The sequence below is a fragment of the Grammomys surdaster genome, unplaced genomic scaffold, assembly GCF_004785775.1.
Source record: "Grammomys surdaster isolate TR1022 unplaced genomic scaffold, NIH_TR_1.0 126036, whole genome shotgun sequence".
NCBI classification, from domain to species: domain Eukaryota; kingdom Metazoa; phylum Chordata; class Mammalia; order Rodentia; family Muridae; genus Grammomys; species Grammomys surdaster.
In genome coordinates this window covers 2,529,054-2,549,161 of record NW_021620849.1, presented here as the reverse complement: position 1 = coordinate 2,549,161, position 20,108 = coordinate 2,529,054, and the positions used below count along the sequence as shown (strand labels likewise).

Sequence of the window (20,108 nt, the reverse complement as noted above, 5' to 3'; positions counted from 1 at the left end):
GCCCCAAGGACTACACTCTGAGAAGCTCCAAGGAGGCCCTTCCGTGTGACACCCACTAAATTCACCGTGGCTTCTCGTGTGTATCCGAGGGATAAGACAAAAAGTGCAGCTCTCAGGAAAGTCAGGGAGACTCAGCAAGATCAAGACACACAGCTCCTGCACCCCTTTATCTCTTGCACCCCTTAAGGTTTTCTGGAAGCAGAGGCTGCCTCTGGTTTGCCAGAGCTTATCTGCCTGCACCAGAGGGCATTTCCACCTGGGTGGGACCTACAGCTCTAAGCGGGAAGCCACCCTTGGATTCTGTCCAGATACAGAAATGCCAAGAGTCCGAGATAAGCACAAGTTCCAGGTGGCAGCGCTACACCCCCTCCACTTCAGCCTGGGTGGATGGCAAGCTGCCCAGGGTTCCTCAGACAAAGTCAAGCCAGGCTGGAGGGGAAACCTGGGTGCCAGGGATCCAAGACTCTCCATACCTGCTGGAAACACACTGAACAGAATGATCAAGGGATGGAAAGTGGACCATGCCTTGAAGTGCGCACAGTGCCTTCACAACATGACCTCTCATGCTGGGTCCACCCTCCATCTCTGCCCTCGGCCCTCCTCACTTCCACCCTGTGCCTCAAACTTAAGAGTCATGGTGTGCTGATGAGCCCGGGGCTGTGGACCTCACTATTCCCCACTGGTTATCTCATAGGTCAGACTGAGACCATATACTGGAGTCAAAGACCTGGTTCAAATCCAGCCTCTGCCACTCCTAAGGACAATCCACTTAACCTCTCAGAGCCCCACTTTCCTTATCTCCAAAATGGGGACAATAATAGCCCTCTGCCTCACAGAGTTGTTATGAGAAGAAACGAGATTACGTCTGTAAATAATAACGTACATAATAACCCACACTTACTGAGAGCTTTCCTCAAAACAACTTTACACACGTTTCCCCTGTGCTGGCACGGTGCCTGGCACACGATCAACACTCGAGTAGCTCGAAAACAAAATCCAAAAGCCCTGCAGGAAAATCCAGATGGGCAAGCCACAGAGGGCAGGGCAGGGGGTGCGGCCTTCCTCCTGAGAGCTTACAGCATCAGCCCACTCCACCTGAGCCTGAGTGTGGCCCATGAGGGTCTCATGATCAGACCAGCTAGAAACAGGCCGTGTGCTACAAGCACGCATTGGGTGCTGTGAGTATCCAAGCTCCCATGTGTTTTGGGTCACCTAAACAGAGTGGCTGTGTAGACGTCTGTGCAGAGGGCCCTGCCTGAGCCTGTCCATGTCTGTGTGTCTGTGTGCTTATGCGCACAGAACCTCGAGGCCTGTCCAGGCTTGTGCATGATGAGTTCCTGGTGCTCTTTGTGCAGAGGTGACTGGAGAGGTAGAGGTGTGTAGGTGTGCGTGTGCGTGCGCGCGTGTTCTCTGTTGTGCCAAAGAGTATGAGCCACCTGGCCTCCTGGCTGTGAATATGGCTCAGGTAACTTTCCTGTTCCCCTACCTGAGGTTTAGCCCCTAACTAGAAACTCTGGCTGCTGTTCCAATCAGGATGGAACCTCTCTATTGATCCCGGGCAACTTGGGCCAGTGGCTGCCCAAGAGCTGGGGCTCCCCCAAGGGCCTATGCTCCCCAGGAGAACTCCATCCTTAGAGAAAGTAGGATAGGGCTATTATTTTAGGGCAGCCACCTGCAGGGTCCCACACCCCAACCTAGCAGGAAGTGATGTGGGAACTCCTCAGGCCCCAGCCTCACAGAGATTCTCCTTATCCCGGTGACTCAGCCGGAAGCTTGGAACTTTCTGGGTTAAGACAGGAATAGGGCTCAGCCCCACCCTAGGCATTGCTGACTCAAGAGTCCCACCCCACTTTGCTCTGCTCTGTGACTCCTGAGCCACCACAGTGAGATGCTGACCTGGCCCTAGCTTCTTGTCCTCCACAGGCCCCAGCAGGATAAGGCCAGAAAACACCAGCCTCCCTGCAGAGTCAGAGCAAGGTTTTGCAGGGGTGTGAAAGGCCTCTTGGGTGTCTCAGGGACATCATGCCAAGTCACCGGAACCTTGAACCCACTTGCTACAGTCAGCAGCAAACTGACCTATATACACTTCCTGTCTACACATCACCCAGCACTAAGCAGGAAGCAGCCACCTTGTCCCCAGGCCACGGAAGTGGGGAGGCAAGGTCGACGTTCACTGGACTAAGGTCAGGATGGAGTCCATCAGAGAGAGTCAGTCCCAATGTGGTGGCTACTGGAGGGCTATGTGCCAAAGTCTCCCCTGGGCTGAAGTCCTCAAGAATTCATCTGTTGACTTGGTACGGTAATCAGTAATCCTGGTACCGTGGAAGGTAAAAGTATGAAGGATCAGAAGTTCGAGGTCATCCTGGGCTCTAAAGCAAGTGTGAATCCAGCGTGGACTACACAAGACTTTGTCTCCACCCACTCCCTCACCCCACAAAAAGGAAAGCATTTGTAGCATTTGGGAGACTGAGGAAGAACTCACTAGAAGTTTAAGGACATCTGGCTATACCTCAAGACCCTGACTCAAAAACAAAAGCATTAATAATAACAATACTAGACCAAAACCAGAGAAAGAGCGTGAGCGAGCGTCTGTGTGCGTGGCGTGCGTCTACTCTGGAAAGCCTCCCTCCATACTGTCCCTGTGTGAACTGGCAAACCCGTCAGAACCCCACAGCCACGAGACCCGTGCCCCAGCTACACAGGCTGTTCCAACACCTTCAGGCCTTGACCTCTGCCCAGCCCCTCTAGGGCCCACACAGCACCACAGTTAGCTCCTGTGTCCCTCTGTTCAGTGACTGGCCACTCTCTCTTTTCTCCTGTGGCTTCTGCCCTCCTACCCACCTTCTTCCTCATGAAGGTCTCCAGTTTTTCTCTGAAGAAACAGGGGCCACTGAGTACAGTGACCTCAATGTCCAGCTTCACCACACATGGAGGCCCTTCCCTTCAGAAAGCACCTTCTAGAAACTCCTCCAGAGAGCTTTCACCTTTCTTCGCCTCCCACATACTCTTCCAGGGAACTGGCCTCAACCAGCCCCACACTTGGTGGGTGAGTCCTCTTAAGGCCCAGGAAATGTCTCACTTGATAACCCTGACCCCATGGCTTGTCCTCCACAGGCTCAAGGGTCATCTCACATCTTCCTCACACACCCTGCAGATTCAGTCCACAATCCCGCCCAGGTGGGGTAGGGGTAGGATTGATCTCTACTTCAGGTATGTGCTAGGAGTAGAATATGGACCCGTGCTGCCAAGCTCCTGTCTGTGTTGCTAACCATTCTTTAGCCTCTCAAGGCTTTTCTCTAGTGTGTTCACTCTGAGAAGGGTTACATGTCCACACCTACCACAGATTCTGGTGACCCCCCAGGCACAATGGGTTACCCTCATGCAGGCCCCTCTTATGCCCCTATGCGCCACTGTGTCTTGGGATATCGTGTCTTCCTAACCTCCAGCTCAGCCTCGCGCCGCCCTTCCTTTCCTCAGCCACCATGCACATGCACAACTTCTGCCACTTCCCCTCCTTTGAATTTTCCTAATCTGCCCCACCTCACTAGTCCATGACCATGGTCCTACTTCTCCTACCTAGGCTACTATAGCCTCCTCAGTACCCTGTACTACAGCTCTCTAAGAACTGTCACTACCAGCACCTCACAAAGCCTGCCATGGTGGACCATCACCCAATGCAGGCCCCCACTCATTTAGAGAATGACACAGAAACTGAAGTTCAAGGGTGCTTTGGTCACAGCCAGCTCTGTGCTGCTGTCCCCCTGCCTAAGCTATACTTATCAGTTCCTCTAAAGGTCCTTCCTGAATATACAGCCACACGAGAGTATAGCTGGTCTTTAGCTACTCTGTGGGTTCTTCTTTCTTCCATCCTTTCAACCACCTGACACTAAATAAAAGAGAAAAACGGATAGAGAAGAAAGAAAAGAGATCCCAGAATAAAGTTAGGGGTTGGGAACGGGGGCAACGTTATTGTTAGATGACTTCCTGCTGATTAGGGGCATTGAGTTCCACGGGGCAAATTTGATCCTCACAGTCAGGATATCTGATTTCTTCTTGTTGTTTCTTCTTTGCACACAACTACTTAACAAACAGCAACCAACAACAACAGACCAACAACCCACCACACCTGAAGAGCCCTAGCACTTATATACCCTTGGAAAAGTCACCAGAACCCCAACTGTGACACAATCGCAGAATGTGCAGCTGGAAAAATCACGCCCCTGCCAGAGCACAAGGCAAATCATAGTCGGCTGCTGTGGACGATCTGAAGCAGCCCCATATCCCACACATGGGACTAAAACAAAAACATTTTTATAATATTGATGTGCAAAACTCCAAAATTGTCACTATGTAAGGGCCTGTCATAAATTTCACACCCGAGGCAGGCTCAGGAGACACTGTTCTACACTGATGAGCTTCTGGCTCTGACTTTCCCACCAAAGAAGAGCACTGTCAGGATCAAGCCTGAATCTTATTGTTATCCCATGCACGCATCACCTGGTCAGGTGACATCCAAGGAGGTGTGTTACGAATGTTTGTTGATTGAGCAAACACCAGATTCCCTCATTTAAAGGTGCTACCATCCAGAAAGAAGCCCTAGTCTGATAGGGGTATTAACGGAGGTCCTAAAGGTTCTTGCTCCACACTCTCTGACCCTTCCAATCACTGGCAGCTCACTCAGCTGTAGCACCCAAAGGCCACAGAGACACAGCAGCTAAAAATGGTGCAGGAAATAGAAAATGAGCCACAGAGGCGCAGAGCAATAGCTAGTAAGTCCTAAAAGCCACAGCGCATGCTGATGTCATCACTGATCGCTTGTGTAACCTGGGGCCAGCCACCTGCCTCTGAGGTGGAAGGCCTGCAGGAGGCCTTCGATGATGACTATCAGACTGTCATGCAGCACTCCTCTTCCTGCCCTATTGCCCTCCCCTGCTTCTGCACCTTTTCACCCACAAGTGACAGGCTTTCTCTGGGTAACATCTGGCTCTTTGGTGCCACCAGAGCAAGGGAAACAGAATTGGTACGAACGTAACCATCTACAGGCACGAGGTCTTCAAAAGAGGAGGTGCTGCTTAGCCCCAGCTGCTTACTGCTAGGAAAAGGGGGCCCTGCCTTGCAGGAGTCCCCAAAGAGCCAGAAATATGGACTTTTATATAAAATTTCCTAAGTTTTAAATATCAGCCACTAATTAAAAATTTCTAAGTCACTTGGAAGCCAAGCAAAATATATCCCCAGGCTGGCTTTGGCCATCACCCCTAGTGTGCAAACCTCCGATACATGCGTCCCTTACTCCCTGGCCAAGCCACTGATAACCAATTTAACAGTGCCTTCAGGGGCCTCAGCTGGCTCCCCTGCTCTGTCTGCTCTGTCGAGGAGTAACTTCAGCAGACTTCTTTACCAGATGGAATCACATAGCTGATTAATTACCAAAGCGCTGAGCTGGGCCACTCGACTGCTTTTGTGTAACTGGCAGGTGAAGCCAGAGGCGGCTGTTCTCGAAGAAAGAATGTGGCTCCTGAGTCAAGAAATGAACAGGCCCAAGCACAGTCTCTTATCTTTAGTGACCCATGACCCTGACAGAATGAGGTGGCTTGTCTGGGGCTCAACACTTTTCTTTTTTTTTTTTTTTTTTTTTTTTTTTTTGGTTTTTCGAGACAGGGTTTCTCTGTGTAAACTTGGCTGTCCTGGAACTCACTCTGTAGACCAGGCTGGCCTCGAACTCAGAAATCCACCTGCCTCTGCCTCCCAAGTGCTGGGATTAAAGGCGTGCACCACCACCGCCCGGCCAACACTTTTCTACACTGGGTAAAACAATACAGCTGCACAGGCCAGAGTGAGCCGAGCCCAGTGGGTACTGAAAGTGGATGGTGTCTTCCTCTTCTGCAAGATGGAGTCTCTCACACAGGATGAATGAGGAGAGGCCAGGGCTGGGATGGAGCTCAATGGCAGAGTATTTCCTTAGCAGATGTGAAGCTCTGTGCTCTTGGGTTCCACTCTAGCACCGGAGGTAAAAAAAAAAAAAAGTCCCAAAGGTAGCCAATTGGCCACTTTAGCCACTCTTCTGAAGAAAAGAGGAAGGAGGGCTCTGTCTCTCCCCTATCACACCTACCACAAATCTCTCCCTGAAGCAACTCTCCCAACCTTCTAGGCTGGATGAAGGGCTGCCAGACAGGCTCCAGAAAAGGCGGGATCACAGGCTTGGGAAGGAGCTCCCTGAAGTGGATAAATCACTCTCTTCTGTGGCCTTAGCTATACCCCTCACTTTGCCAGCTATCTCCTAGGTTCCCAAGGCTGGAACACCAGCTATGACCCTTACAGGTTGCAGGCAGCCCTGTGGCAGAGATGATCACACAGGAATGGGGCTAACGGTGACCCAGGAGACGTCAGAGGGCAAGTGTGAGCAGCAGAGGGAAAGGCCTGTGGTCATGAGAATGGCAAGAAGCAATTTGCCTGGGTCAAGACACTGTCCCCTAAGGAAACTGGCTTCTTCCCTGATGTGGCAAACTCTCCCAGGACAGCGAGGTCAGAGGTAAAGAACAGGGAAGGCCAACTGGGGAAATGGCTATACAGTGCAGTCTTATGAGATAGTGCTCTCCAGGGTGACTGGAGAGAGGGCAGGCATTGGACCACAGGACTCTTTTTGTGGATCCTCTTTCCCCTGGGGTGCAGGGAGGGCTCCACCTTAAGTTTCTGAGCCCTGACCCAGCCTAAGCAGCTATGGAGATGGGACAGGGGCCACAGGCTCTAGGAACAGGCTAACAGGGAAATATGTGGGGTGACATGACCTTGCAGACCTCTCAACCAGATCCCATCAACCAGATGATGACTACGCTACACGGTATATCAATAAGTGCCTCCCATACTCTACAAGTGGAAGAGGCATACCACCAGCTGAGTGACTTTCAAACACCACAGAGCAGAGAGAAATAGCAAAGGGCAGGCAGGGAGGGGTGTGAGGGAAAACCCAGTCCCAAGCACTAATGGGTCTTGAGCCACAGAATAACTTTGAAAGGACAGAACCAGGAGCTCTTGGGGCAATCCTAAGCAAGTCCGTGGGAATAACCTCCCAACAACCCTTGGGACCTGGGTTTGTGTCCTCCCCAGGGCAGAGCCGGCGCCACCACCACGCAGTGCTCAGCATCCTGGAGTAAGGCTTGTGAGTCTGAGCAGGGTAGCACACAGTAAAAGCTGCTAACTTCCACTGGGCAGGCTGTGTGTGTGTGTGTGTGTGTGTGTGTGTGTGTGTGTGTCAGGACCCATGCCAAGCACTTTACATATGCTATTTCCATAATCCTCTCAGGAGCCTGGGAGATGGGCCCTGCTATCCTTCTGGTTCTGTGGACAAGAACACCATAGCTTTCCATTTGATGTGTCCTTTGATGAGAGTGGTAAGCCAGTTTTCCCAGCCTGGCTCTCAGCACCCATTCTTGAAGCTCTCCACTGTCCACGTGCCTCTGAAGAATCACGAACAGGCCAGCATATGAAACAGAACTACAAAGTCTCACGCTGAGCCAAGGTCATATAAGGCAGAGGTCAATAAGCAGGCAAGAGAGAACCAGAGCAGCAGCCAGCACAGGGGCCACTCAGGCATCCTTGACTCAGACGGGCAGCTGACTCGTGCCAAGTGCCTTGTTCTCTGCATTCAATGGGGTTTTGTTGACTGCATTTTGCAGGCCTACAAATTTAATTCCAATCTGGTTCATACACTGTTTCCAGAGCTTTTTAGCAGGATGTCTCTGGGGCTGGGAGACATTAATAACTCTTTTAATTGCCCAAATAAGGTGGTTCCACCAGACTTCAGTAGGCTGTGGGAGCAGTTTTGTTTTGTTTCTTCAAGGCCAGATTTCTGCTTCTACCCCACATTACGGCCCTGGAGTTTTCATGGTAAAAAACAAAACAAAAACAAATTTCATGTTCTTCTCTGAAGCATGGCTTTCACAGACTTCCAGCTGGTTTAGGAATCTTCATGGCTGCTCCCCAACTCTCACCTAAAATGTCCTGTGCCTTCTTTCCCTCTACTGAACATTACGTGAGGTCACAAGTACCCCTCCAACCTGAGGGCTCCCTAGAACCATAAACAGGAATGAGAGTTCTCTATGAGACCCTAGATGCAGAATAAACTGGACTTTCCACTTTAAGGGACTTGGTTTTAGATCACAGACAGAGCTCATGATCCCTAAGCATCAGGTCCTTGGGAGTGGACTTGGGTGTGAATTCACTTCAAGTGATGGGAGAAAAGGGGTGTGGTCTCAGTTCTGTGCATTCCCTGATAGGCCTGTGTGAGAAGGCTGAAAGGCCCTGGAGCAGAGGCACTCAATAGTCACCATGGGCCTGCCAAGGATGGGTACACTGCCAGGAACACCTAACGAGCCCCCAGGGATTAGACAGGAAACTGTCTCAGGCCAGACCCAAAGGGTGAGCCTCTTCAGTCACCAGGGCATTCCTCATTTGGGACTCCAGCCTCAGGACCTGCCTGTAGCTGGGAGGTAAGGAAGTAGACGCAGGTATCAAAGGTGCTGTGGAGGCCCAGGAAGGTGAAAGAAACACTGTGGTAGCATGCTAGCTCAGTCAAGTGTGGATGCATATCCAGTGCTGAGGTGGCTGGCCATTGCTGGAACACTCCAGAGCTTAGAGGGGACTGAAAAAGCACCCAACCCCCCTGGCAGAATCAGCCCCTCCTCCCAAACACAGTAAAATTATGTTCCTTGCCTGCCAGACTTTCAACCCCTCAGCTGGATACCTCTGTACAGTGCACAAGTCACACCCTGCCCACCTGTGGCAGCCCTGAATGATCACAAAATTGTGGCAGCTGGCCAGGTCCTGGAACTATACCACTAACCAAAGACTGATGTTCTCCCAAGAAGCAGGGCCTCTCTACTCTCCCATTGAGTCTTCCCACCACTCCCTAAGACACAAGACCTACTGTGTTTGGTGTGGCCCCAAGGCATAAGTGGGATCCACAGGTCCATGTGTCCCCATCTCACAGCCTTATCCCTAAGGCTGAGAGGGTCTAAGGGTCTAGGACAGCAGTTCTCAATCTGTGGGTCTCAACCCCTCTGGAGGCTGAATGACCCTTTCACATGAGTTGCCTAAGACCTTTGGGAAAACAGATATTTACAATTCATAACAGTAGCAAATTTACAGTTATGAAGTAACAACAAAAATGACTTATGGTTAGGGTCACCAAAACCTGAGGGACTGTATTAAAGGGTTGCAGCATTGGGAAGGCTGAGAACCACTGCTCTAGGGAGACACAGAATGACAGAGGCAGCAAGGGCTATGTGTGGCTCAGAGGCAGAGCACTTGCCTAATGCAAGACAGGTTCCATGTCTCACTCAGAAGGGAAGACAGGGTGAGGGGGTCATAGGAGATGGCTCATCAGGGAAAGGGGGTTGACAGCAAACCTGAGGATCTGAGCTTAATTCTTGAGATCCACATGGCTGAAGGAAAGTTTTGCCAGCTGCCCTCTGACCTCACTGACCTCCACCCACACACCAGCTAAGTAAGTTTTAAAGCAGCAGAGCAACAATCCTGGGTTCAGACTTCAGTCTTTCCTCACTTCAAGAACAGAACTCCCAAGGAGCTGCAGTCAAGCTAACACTCTGGAACTGTCCCCACCCCACAGCGAACCACCCAGTTCCAAGCAGGAGTGGTCCGCGTTTAACATAACAAGAATGACAGCAAACACCCGCTGGGAGGTTTCTGTACCAAGCCCTATCCTAAGGACTGCAACTGGTAATGAGCTGAGCCTGGAGCAAGGTGCTAATATCCCTATTTTACAGATGAAGAAATCAAGGCACAGAGAGGCTAAGTTGTTTACTTAAGGTCACAAGGGAACTAAACGGCTGAGGGAGGATTTGAACTAGAGCTACGAACAGAACAATGTTTACGATAAGGGGCTGAGATCCTGTTAGGGGGCAACTGAAGAGTTGATTCTATCCTTTTAGGGGTGGGGATGCTACAGGGAGAAGGAAGTCTGGTAGAGTTTTAGTCTCTAACCTCTAATTTATGCACTAACACACACATGGTGGTTTGCAATTTAGAGGGGTTTGGCCAAACACTGTTGGCACCTATGTGCCTGATGCCCACCAAATGAACCAAGTTTCATTAATTTCCCAAGATGGCTTTGCAAGGTACCTAAGCCCGAGGTGACTTTGCAGGGGAAGAAGCTGGAGTGCAGGCAATAGGAAGTACTCGCTGGGCTTAAGACCTAAGTCCCTAGAATTCCAAAAGTTGAGGTTCTCAGGAGAAGGTTCAGGGGCGATCAGACTAAGGGAAATAAAGAAAGACTGGAGGACTGGAAACACAGGATGCCAGGGGCAGATAGAAAGCGCCAAGAAAGGAAGCTGGCCCACCAGGGTGGTACCCTCAGGTCCCTCTAGGCAGGGTACAGATGAGTCTTCGTAATGTCAGTTTCCAAGTCCCGGTGTTTGGGGGGAGGGAAGCGGTGAATTCTTCAGGTCGATCAGTCAGAGATGGATCGGCAGGAAGGAAAGACCTGGCACCCACCCGCCGAGCTCCAGGCTCTACTGTGGCTGAAGCCCAGAGTTTATAGCACAGCCAACAGCAGCAGTGCCCTCAGCCCCGTGCCGTTGGTGGCTCCACGGTTGACCCTGGTCAGCATCAAAGACAAGTAGATGAGTAGGCAGGATGGCTAGCACCTGAGGCCCCCAAACAGTTCCTATGCTCCCTCCTAGAAGAACAGCTGCAACCGAGCAGCAGAGCGGCCCTCTCCAAGTCCAGATAGAAAATGGAAGAAAGAGCTCTCAGCTCCCTACTTTCTTCTCCTTTCGCTTTGACCACAGCACTTGGGAAAGGGAAATGCTTTCCTGGTCCTAGTGGACCTCAACCTCTCCTTTGTCGTGGCCACCCTACCAAGCATCTCGGTGCCCGCGCTCTCCTCCCTCTGCCGCGCCCCAGAGCACTTACCCAACGGCACACTGATCCGAGGGCCGAGCGCCCGCGTCGTCGTCGTCCGCAGCGGCAGCAGTAGCAGCAGCAGCAGCAGCGCGCGCAGCAGGACGGCGGAGCGGCTCGCCCGGCCCATCGCGGCGCGTGGAGCTCAGACCGCGGCAAGCAGCCGCGTCCTCCGGCTCAGGTTGTTCCAAGTGGAGTCGTAGGCTGGAGCTCCGCCCCGCGGTTCGGCCCGGAGTCCTCTCGGCCTCCGCCTCCGGACCTGGGGTGGGCGGCAGGGAAAATGGTCACGTGGGTCGCCGCACCGTAGGCGCCCTCTGCCCAGTGCTGCGGGCTGGAAGCCCCGCGCTCCCGCCGCAGGGAGGAGAGCGCGGAGCAGGAAGTCGACGGGTAGGCCGGCCTCCTAGCTGGTCCTCGCCCAGCTCTTCCCCCTTCCTCCTTCCTGGGCGCTGGAGTACGAGGGGTGCTGGATCGGGTCACCCAACTTGGGGCACTGGGGAGCGGAGCAGAGTCTGGGGACCCGAAGCCCGGAGACCAAGGAGCACGCAAAACCGCTCGGACCCGCCCTCCTTCCGGCTCCCCGGAACCCTGCCCACTTGCCCCCTACCCACCCCCAACTCCGTTCTGGGAGCTGCTCAGACACTGAGCCTGGTAGCTTTCCAGTCTTACTTCCGCGAGAGGTCTATTCATGGTCTAGAATCTAGATACCCTGCTGGGTTGTCCATGCTTAGAATTCTGTCCACGCGAAGCCCGGGGGCGGCGCAGAATTAGTTCAAGTGGGATAATAGGATTTCATGGACTGCACTGCCAAGGAGGCTAGACCTTCCCCCACAACCAGCACGTGGCTGAGCATAGGAAAGGATTCCCTAAGGCTGGAACGAGACGCCAGAGGTATCCACCCGCAGGTACCCCAATCTTAAGTCAATTTGGTAGAGCCACAGCAAAGGAATAGAGGGAAGTAAGGAGGGAGAGATGGGGAGGAGATCAACAAAGAAAGACATCAAGGTTTTGGAAACCCCTTTCAGCTTTTCCTGGGTGCCTGGATAAAATTAAAAACTTGAAAATATGTGTTCATCGTTCTTGTGTCAATGAAACCACTTCGCCCAGAATTTTCTACAATTGTCGAAGCTACACTGCACCTGCTGCTCCTGTGGGCAGTTTCAGAGCCACATCTTTCTGCTCTCGTCCCCACCCCCACAGGTAGGTGGCAGCCAGAGCAGACAAGCTCTTGGATGTCACAGGTCTTCTTTCTTACAGCCAGACTTCCCCGTGTCCCACAGTTCCTGTACCGTCACCACCCTGACATCCTTCTACAGTCTGTGTCTTTTCTCATACTCCCCATGTCCAAATGCACTAGTAAACCCATAATCTGAAACTTACTGCTTTCCCAGACCCGTCCTTGCTCTCTTGGCTATGAGAACCCTCTAACTGCTTCTTCCCTTTCTCCTTCAATCGCTTCTCAAACATGGTAGACAGAATCCACTCCCACAAGTTGTGTCCTCTGACGTGTGTGTGTGTGTATGTGTGTGTGTCACAAAATAAATATATATGCAGGCAAGACACCAGTGCACATTAAAATAAGTATCATTTAAAAAACTGTTTCAGCCGGGCTGTGGTGGCGCACGCCTTTATTCCCAGCACTTGGGAGGCAGAGGCAGGCGGATTTCTGAGTTCGAGGCCAGCCTGGTCTACAAAGTGAGTTCCAGGACAGCCAGGACTACACAGAGAGACCCTGTCTCGAAAAACAAAAAAAAAAAAAAAAAAAAAAAAAAAAAAACTGTTTCAAAGTCAGGCCACATGTGGGCCAGGCCTTTAATCCAATCAGATTTGGGAGTCAGAGACAGGTAGATCTCTTGAGTTTTACAGAGCCAGTTCCAGGACAGCCAAGACTACACAGAGAAACCCTGTCTGAAAACAAAATTCTTTTTAACATGGATCTGTCTGTGTGAGGGTGTCAGACCCTCTGGAACTGGAGTAACTGACAGTTGTGAGCTGCCACAGGTTCTGGGAACTGAACCTAGGGCCTCCAGAAGAGCAGCCAGTGCTCTGAGTGCTGAGCTAGCTCTCCCCATTCATTTATCTGTCTGTCTGTCTGTCTGTTTGTTTATTTATTTATTTATTTATTTATTTATATACCAGGTTTCTCTGTGTAGTCTTGGCTATTCTGGAACTCCTGTAGACCAGGCTGGCCTTGAACTCACAAAGATCCTTCTGCCTCTCATACACCCACCCCCAACAAATAATAGGGTTAAAGGCATGCGGCACCACTGCCCAGCTGAAAATAAAATTTTAAAGTCAGTTGGAAATGGTGGTACATGCCTTTAGTTCTAGCACCAAGGAAGTCTGGCTGTAAGAAAGAAGACTTTTAATTTCTAGCATCAATTTAATTATTTAATTCTAGGAGGAGGGAGGGGAGGATCAGGAATTCAAGGGTACATAACAACTTTGAGGCCAATCGAGGCTACATGAAACCGTCTCAAACAACAACAAACCAAAAACAAAATTTAAATAAATAAATACATAAATAAAATGAAAGTCCAGGTGCAGCTTTCCCCTGCTCAAACTTCCCAGGCCCCTGGATTGGTGCCTGTATACATGGCAGGCGCCTTCAATAAATATTGGTTGAAGGAATGACTGGGTGACTGAGGATGACGAGACTCAGTCTACTACAGGCTCATGTTGCCTAGCAACCTGGAACAATCTTTTGATGCCAATTCTGTCTAGTGAAGAGTGCCCCAAACCTGAAATTCTGCAATAAACCTTTTCAACTGAACACAAGACTTCAAAATTATCTCTTAAATCTATTGGTTCAAGCCCAGATTTCATCCCACAGAGGTTGTTTTGAATATCGATTCTATTATCATACATTTGGCACCTCCTTTCCTGGTTTTGAGTCATCGTAAATTTGGCTAAGCATTCCTTAGACCTTTAATCAAGTTACTGATAAAAATGATGGGTGTGCAGTCTTAGCCTGCAGATCTTGGTTTCTGCACACTGCTCCTCTGTAAAAGCAGAGAGGTCTCCTTGGAGAATGAGGGAAAGTACAAGGTAAACAACACAAGTTGTTGAGCCTGAAAGCAAAGCAAAGTCGAATGAGGCCGTGCCTGAAGGACAGAAGAGACAGTCTGATGACCACTTGGAGAGGATCCAGCCAGATGACCATTTGGTTATCAAAAGGCATAATAAGTAATGGATTCTAATGCAGCAAATGAAAATACAACCCATTAGTCAATAGAGTGACTCAGAAAGGGAAAGAGAAGGGGAGGAAATGTCTTTACGTACAAACACTAGCTGCTAAGTGTAGAAACGGAAGGATTAGGAAGAACACTTAGCAAAGACCACAGCTGTAAATAAAGACTGAGGAAACAATGTCTGATAGTCTGTCACACAGACGACCACTAGCCCAAAGGCAAATGTATGCCTGTCAATGAGACCTGGTGGCCGCCATCTTAACCAAAGGGTCATCCGCAATAGGAGTATGATGGAATTGTTCGCTCGTCTCCCATAGGATGCCCTGAGAACTTCACATTATCAATCCCTGCGCTGTTCTACCAAAGGGTTTAACCCACGTCTAACAGTAAGGTTGGAAGCAGATGCATCAGCATGAAGAACATTCTCTGAGATAATTAGGCTAGGTCAATCTGATCTCAGGTGTGTGTGTGTGTGTGTGTGTGTGTGTGTGTGTGAGAGAGAGAGAGAGAGACAGAGACAGAGAGAAAGAGAGAGAGAGGAGGAGAGAGACAGAGAAACAGAGAGAGAGAGAGAGAAAGACACAGAGAGAGAGAGAGAGAGAGAGAAGGAGGGAGAGGAAGAAGAGGAGGAAAAGGAGGAAGAGGAAGAGAAAAAAACCAGTCATGGTAAAACACATTTGTAATCCCGACCCAGAGGAGGTAGAGGCACGCAGATCCTGGCTAGCCAGCCTAACTTACTTGGCAAGTTCCAGACCAGTGAGAGACCCCATCTCAGAAAAAAAAAAAAAAAAAGTGGATGGCTCCTGAGGAATGACATACAAAGTTGTTCTCTGGCCTCCAAACACACATACAAACACACACACATGCCTGAGATCTCCTATGTGCATACACATATCCGTGCATATACATACACATGCACACACAAGCTTTGTCAAAAACCAATTTTTGCTAACTACAGCACTTCCTTCTTCTGCTCCAAACCCCAGTGTAGAGCAGTGCCTCCTCATCTGCGGCTTATCTCCTCAATTAGCATTTATTCAGAGCCTGAATCTGGGAATCAGTAGCTCCTAAAGTGGCAGGAGATTGGTCTGCTCTTGCATCTTGGCAACAAAGGCCTTGTCTGACGGTTGTGCTCATCCCCAGGAGAGGAGGCAGGGGCTGATGCAGCCTCTCATGGTTGTTAATTATATCCTGCTCATGTGCTTTGAAAGTATGTCTTATGCCAACTGGGCAGCAAGCCCCTTAGAGAACAGTGATGGGTCTTCTGTTTTCTGACCCCCTCCCCCATGCCTAGCAAGGTACCCCAGTAGGAACCACATAGTGCTATCTACATGAGCGCTATCTACATGAGGGTCCCCGACTCTTGGCCTGAGGAAGCACTCTCCAACCCATGCACATGGCAGCCTTGCTCCTGCTGGCCTCCACTGTCTTCTGTATATGTGCTGATGTGGTTTCTCACATGCTGTCTCAGACTGGAAAGGACAGAAGGGTGACTGACAAAGAACTGCCTTTGAATTGACTTCCTTTAGGCAAAAGAGTGGTTCCCAAGCCGACACTGTGTCTCCTGTTCCCCTCTGCCACGCTTGGATGTAGACAAGTGGTTTTCTGCCAGATGTCAGTGTTTACAAAGAACTGGGGAGGGGGTAGCTTGGAAACAGTACCAAAAAACAGAACAAGAAAAAAATGAGTACTTCCTGCAAGCCCCAGCCTACAAGACAAAGTCATCCATAAGTTGCTAAGTCTGCCCTCTGGCCACCTGCACTCACAGGCCTTCTTTCTCCCTCCCATCCTGTCTGTCTGTCTGTCTGTCTATCTATGTTTACCTCCACAACCTACACACACACATTTTTTTCACTAGTGCAAGGATGAGAGGTATAATGTTCACAAGAATATATTATCAAGAAGCCCGGACAAGCCGGGCAGTGGTGGCACACACCCTTAATCCAAAAGCACTTGGGAAACAGAGGCAAGGGGATCTCTGAGTTGGAGGCCAGCCTAGTCTACAGAGTGAGTTCCAGGACAAGACTACACAGAGAAACCCTGTGTGGGAGGCGGAGGAGGGGGAGGAGGCGGAGGCGGAGGAGGAGGAGGAGGAGGAGGAGGAGGAGGAAGAGGAAGAGGAGAAGCATCAGGCACCCAGACAAACTTGTGTGTGAAAGACGTCAGAGCCCAGTGGGCACATGGCTCCTAGGCAAATACAGAAACTTTAGAGATGACAGATTCTAGGTCTTGATCTATCGTTGGATTTTCAAGTGTTTATGAATGTTAGACTGTACCGACCGAGCTTTATGATCTTACGATCTATGCATTTTGCTATATTTAAGCGTTTGTTTTTAGATAGTCTCACGTACACAGGCCAATGCTGCCTAAAACTTGCTATGTAACCCACACTGGCATTGTGCTCTAGACCTCATGCCCCCACCTTCTCAATGCCGGGAATGTAGGGTGCGCCCCACTATGTCCCGCTACAAGCTTGTATTTTATACCTGTTAGCCTGGAAGAAAAGAAACGAGAGAGTAAGGGAGCAGACCATGACTGTAGAACCAAGTGGAAGAAGCACAAACGTATAGAACAGTAGGAGAAAGCCTGAAGAGAAGGAAGAGGAAATAACGGCAAGGAAGAGTGAAAACAGAAAATGCGTGAACACGTCTGCCTGAGCCTCTCTTCTCGCTGCTCCTCACAGCCGCCAGCCCATCAAAGTCAACACTCGCCCCTCAGCCTCTGCCCAGGTGCAGGCAGGAAGGTGTCCTTGGGCATGCACGAAACCTGCCAAAGGGCTCTTGCCAGGCCGGCCCCCTCTGACTCCCACCCAGGGGAGCTAGGCGCTGGACTCCCACAGTCCTACTCTAGGGTTGTAGCTTTGTTTGCTGCCATGCAGGGGAGGAGCCTTCTGCCAAACCCAGTGGAGCTTGAACCCAAAGGTCCTGCCCACCCCTCCTTGGGCAACATTCAGGCTCCTCCCACCCCTTCCCCCACTACCGGGTACTGACTGGCAGGCTGCCTAGCAAGGTCTCTCAGGCATGAACTGGCTGTGGCCCAGCTCCCTAGGCCCTGGCCCCCTGCCACCATCCATCCCCTCGTAGCCCGAAGCCCTCTTCTTATTCCAACCTGCAGCTGCGGTTCCCCACCCTGCCCCAGTTAGGTACTAGGCTGTGTCTTCTCCCCAGGGGCCAGGCAGCAACTTGGGCTGCAGCAGCAATACATTTACATGAGGAAGTCACAGCAGCAGACACAGTCTGTGTGTGCTTTTAAACTGTCCAATGATTGCTAGGCCTGAGAGCTGGGCACTTCCTTGGGAAAGGCAGCACCCTCTGCAGCAGAGGGACATCCACCCAGGGTCAGAATTAACACTGCTTTCAGCTCTCTTACATAGCTTTCAATAGGGTCCGGCAACTGCCTCATCTCTTCCCAAATAGCTTCTCTCTACAGGCCCTTTGCTGTGCTCAACTCCCTATCCAGAGTGTGTGCCCCATAAAGTGGTAGAATTCAGTGGTTGAACATATAGAAGAGAAGAATTCATTACTACATATTATACACGGGCCCTAATAAGAGGACCACAGTCCTTCTAGTTGTTCGCTGCTTCTCCTGTGATAGTAATACAATGGCACTTTATGGCATGGTTGGGGAACATGACGAGATAGCACCTATAAAGTCGTCAGCAGCACTGTGCAGAGTGAACACCCACACCCCATGTCCCAGACTTGTATTGCTTCTCCATCTGAAAGGAACCCCATGACCTCAACAGAATAAACACCACAGAAGCTCTACCAGAGAAGCCCCTTCCTAGTGATCCCTCAGGTTCAGCTGCCTCCTGCATACGTGGTGCTGAGGCTGCAACTCTCCTGAAGAGAAGGAACCAGCCTGCCCAGCCCAAGCCCTGGGTGTGCCTACTGTGGCAAGCAGCCCACCACACAGCGCCGCCCCCACTGGGCCTGTTAGGACCTGAGCTGGCTACTCCCTGCCCTCCCTGGGAGGGGATCCCCCCCACCCTACAGGGTTGTGGTGCAACCAGCAGGGCTCAGCCTGTCCCTGCCCAGGCAGGGTGGAACATGAAGTTGCCACTGTCACTCCCGTGCTCCATACAGGAGTTCAGGAGGTGCTGTCTGTGACTATAGGCCTGTCCAGTCAGGAGACTAGCCTGACTGACAGACTGCTCAGTGGCTTTGCTGCTCTCAAATCACTGTAGTTACTCACGGGTGGGAGGCAGGGAATCCTAGGCCAGGCGAGGATGGGGACAGAAGGCTAAGGACCTAGTAGAGTCTCAGCTTCCAATCCACCTTAGGAAACCATGTTCTCTTCTCAAGATCTCAAGTCAACGGGCTGGAGAAATGGCTCAGTGGTTAAGAGCACTGACTACTCTTCCAGAGGTCCTGAGTTCAATTCCCAGCAACCACATGGTGGCTCACAACATCTATAATGGGATCCGATGCCCTCTTCTGGTGTGTCTGAAGACAACAAGTGTTCTCATACATTAAATAATAATTAAAAAAAAAGAGAGAGAGAGAGAGAGAGAGAGAGAGAAAATCTCAAGTCAAAGAGCCAGGTACAGGCTTATGCTTGTAATCCTTGAGAGGCTGAGACAGGAGGATCCCTGTAAATTCCCGTGCCAGCCTAGGTCACAGATTGCATTCCAGACCAGCCAGAACTACTTAGCAAGACCCTATCGCAAAAAAGTAAAGATTAAAAAAAAATAATAAAAACCTCTCTTCCAATTTGCCATCAAATTCTTCCCTCTGAAATCTACTCTACTCCCCAGACTCCCCAGACCCCAGCACCATGCCTCAATCCCCAGGGAACCAAGCTTCCTTCCCAGGGAGTCTTGGGGCTCCCCACTTCCCCTTTCCTTCCCACAGAAGAAGAGCTCTTTTTAGCTGTGAAGTTTCTGTCAGTTTCTGTCATCTTAAATCACCCTGGCTGACACACCTTCCACACACAGCCTTACTCTTGGCTGTCATACTGAACCAAGAGAAGCAGCAGGGCCAAGTGAGTCTTGGGAGCGTGGTGGAGATGGAAGATGCTGCTGATCTCCTGCAACTCCAACATCAACCATCAACCTGTCTTGCCAGGGTGGCCATTCCACGGAAGCGTGCTCACTTGCCATCCTAAAGGAGTGGCATCAGGTCACTCACAGGGAGACAGTATAAGGTAACGCCAAAGACTCACACTTGGATGGGTCCCTCTGGCAATAGTAGAAAACCCCAGGGATCGCCCAGTGAATGAGGCATCCCAAGATCTCTGGGGCTTGAACCCAGCAGGAAGAGCTTGGAGTCAGCTTTGGTGCCACTCTCTGAGGCTTTTACAACCCCAAGAAAGAGTAGATGCAGATCTCCATCATGATGCTGTGATCTTCCGGTTCCTCGTCTAGGAACACGGCCTTACGCCTTTCACTGCAGCCCACGGCCCACGCAGCAGAGCAGAGGCCCTTACTCCAGAGTGGCATTCAGGGGACTGGGAACCCTAAGGGCGAAGTGCTACTTCTGGGGAACAAGTATCAGAGCTTTCATCTAATTTCAGAAAGATCCTTGTCTGGGCTCAAGAGATGGCTCAGTGGTTAGGAACACTTGTTGTCCTTGCAGAGGATACAGGTTCAGTTCCCAGCATTTGCACAGAGGCTCACAATCACCCCAACTCCACTTCCAGGAGGTTCAACACCTTCTGAACTCCACAGGTAGCAGGCACAAATGTGGCTCCCATACATATAGAAAAACACTCACATACATAAAATAAAAATTTTAAACCTTAAAAAACAAAACAAACAAACAAACACCTTGTCAAGGACTAGGGATGCAGAGTGGTTCTTGGAGTACTTGCCTAACATGCTCTAGAACAGTGCCTTTGCCTTTGTCATGGACCCTAGAGGGTGAAGAACCTTGTCTTGCAAGGCACTTAGAAGGCAGAGGCAAATGGATCTCTGTGAATTTGAAGCCAGCCAGATCCACAACTTGAGTTCCAGATCCACCAGGGCTACACAGAGAAACCCTGTCTCAGGATGGAAAAAAAAAA

General features: G+C 50.7%; 1 protein-coding gene across 1 annotated transcript in view; it reads right to left on the bottom strand.

The window, feature by feature from the left end:
* The window catches only part of Sema4b (semaphorin 4B), a 41,097-nt gene that overhangs the window by 16,935 nt on the left and 4,054 nt on the right, over positions 1 to 20,108 (bottom strand). The window contains exon 2 of the mRNA XM_028754841.1: positions 10,930 to 11,176. Within this exon, the coding sequence (XP_028610674.1) occupies positions 10,930 to 11,047 (118 nt within the window). The 5' untranslated portion in view covers positions 11,048 to 11,176. The remainder of the gene's footprint in view (positions 1 to 10,929; positions 11,177 to 20,108) is intronic.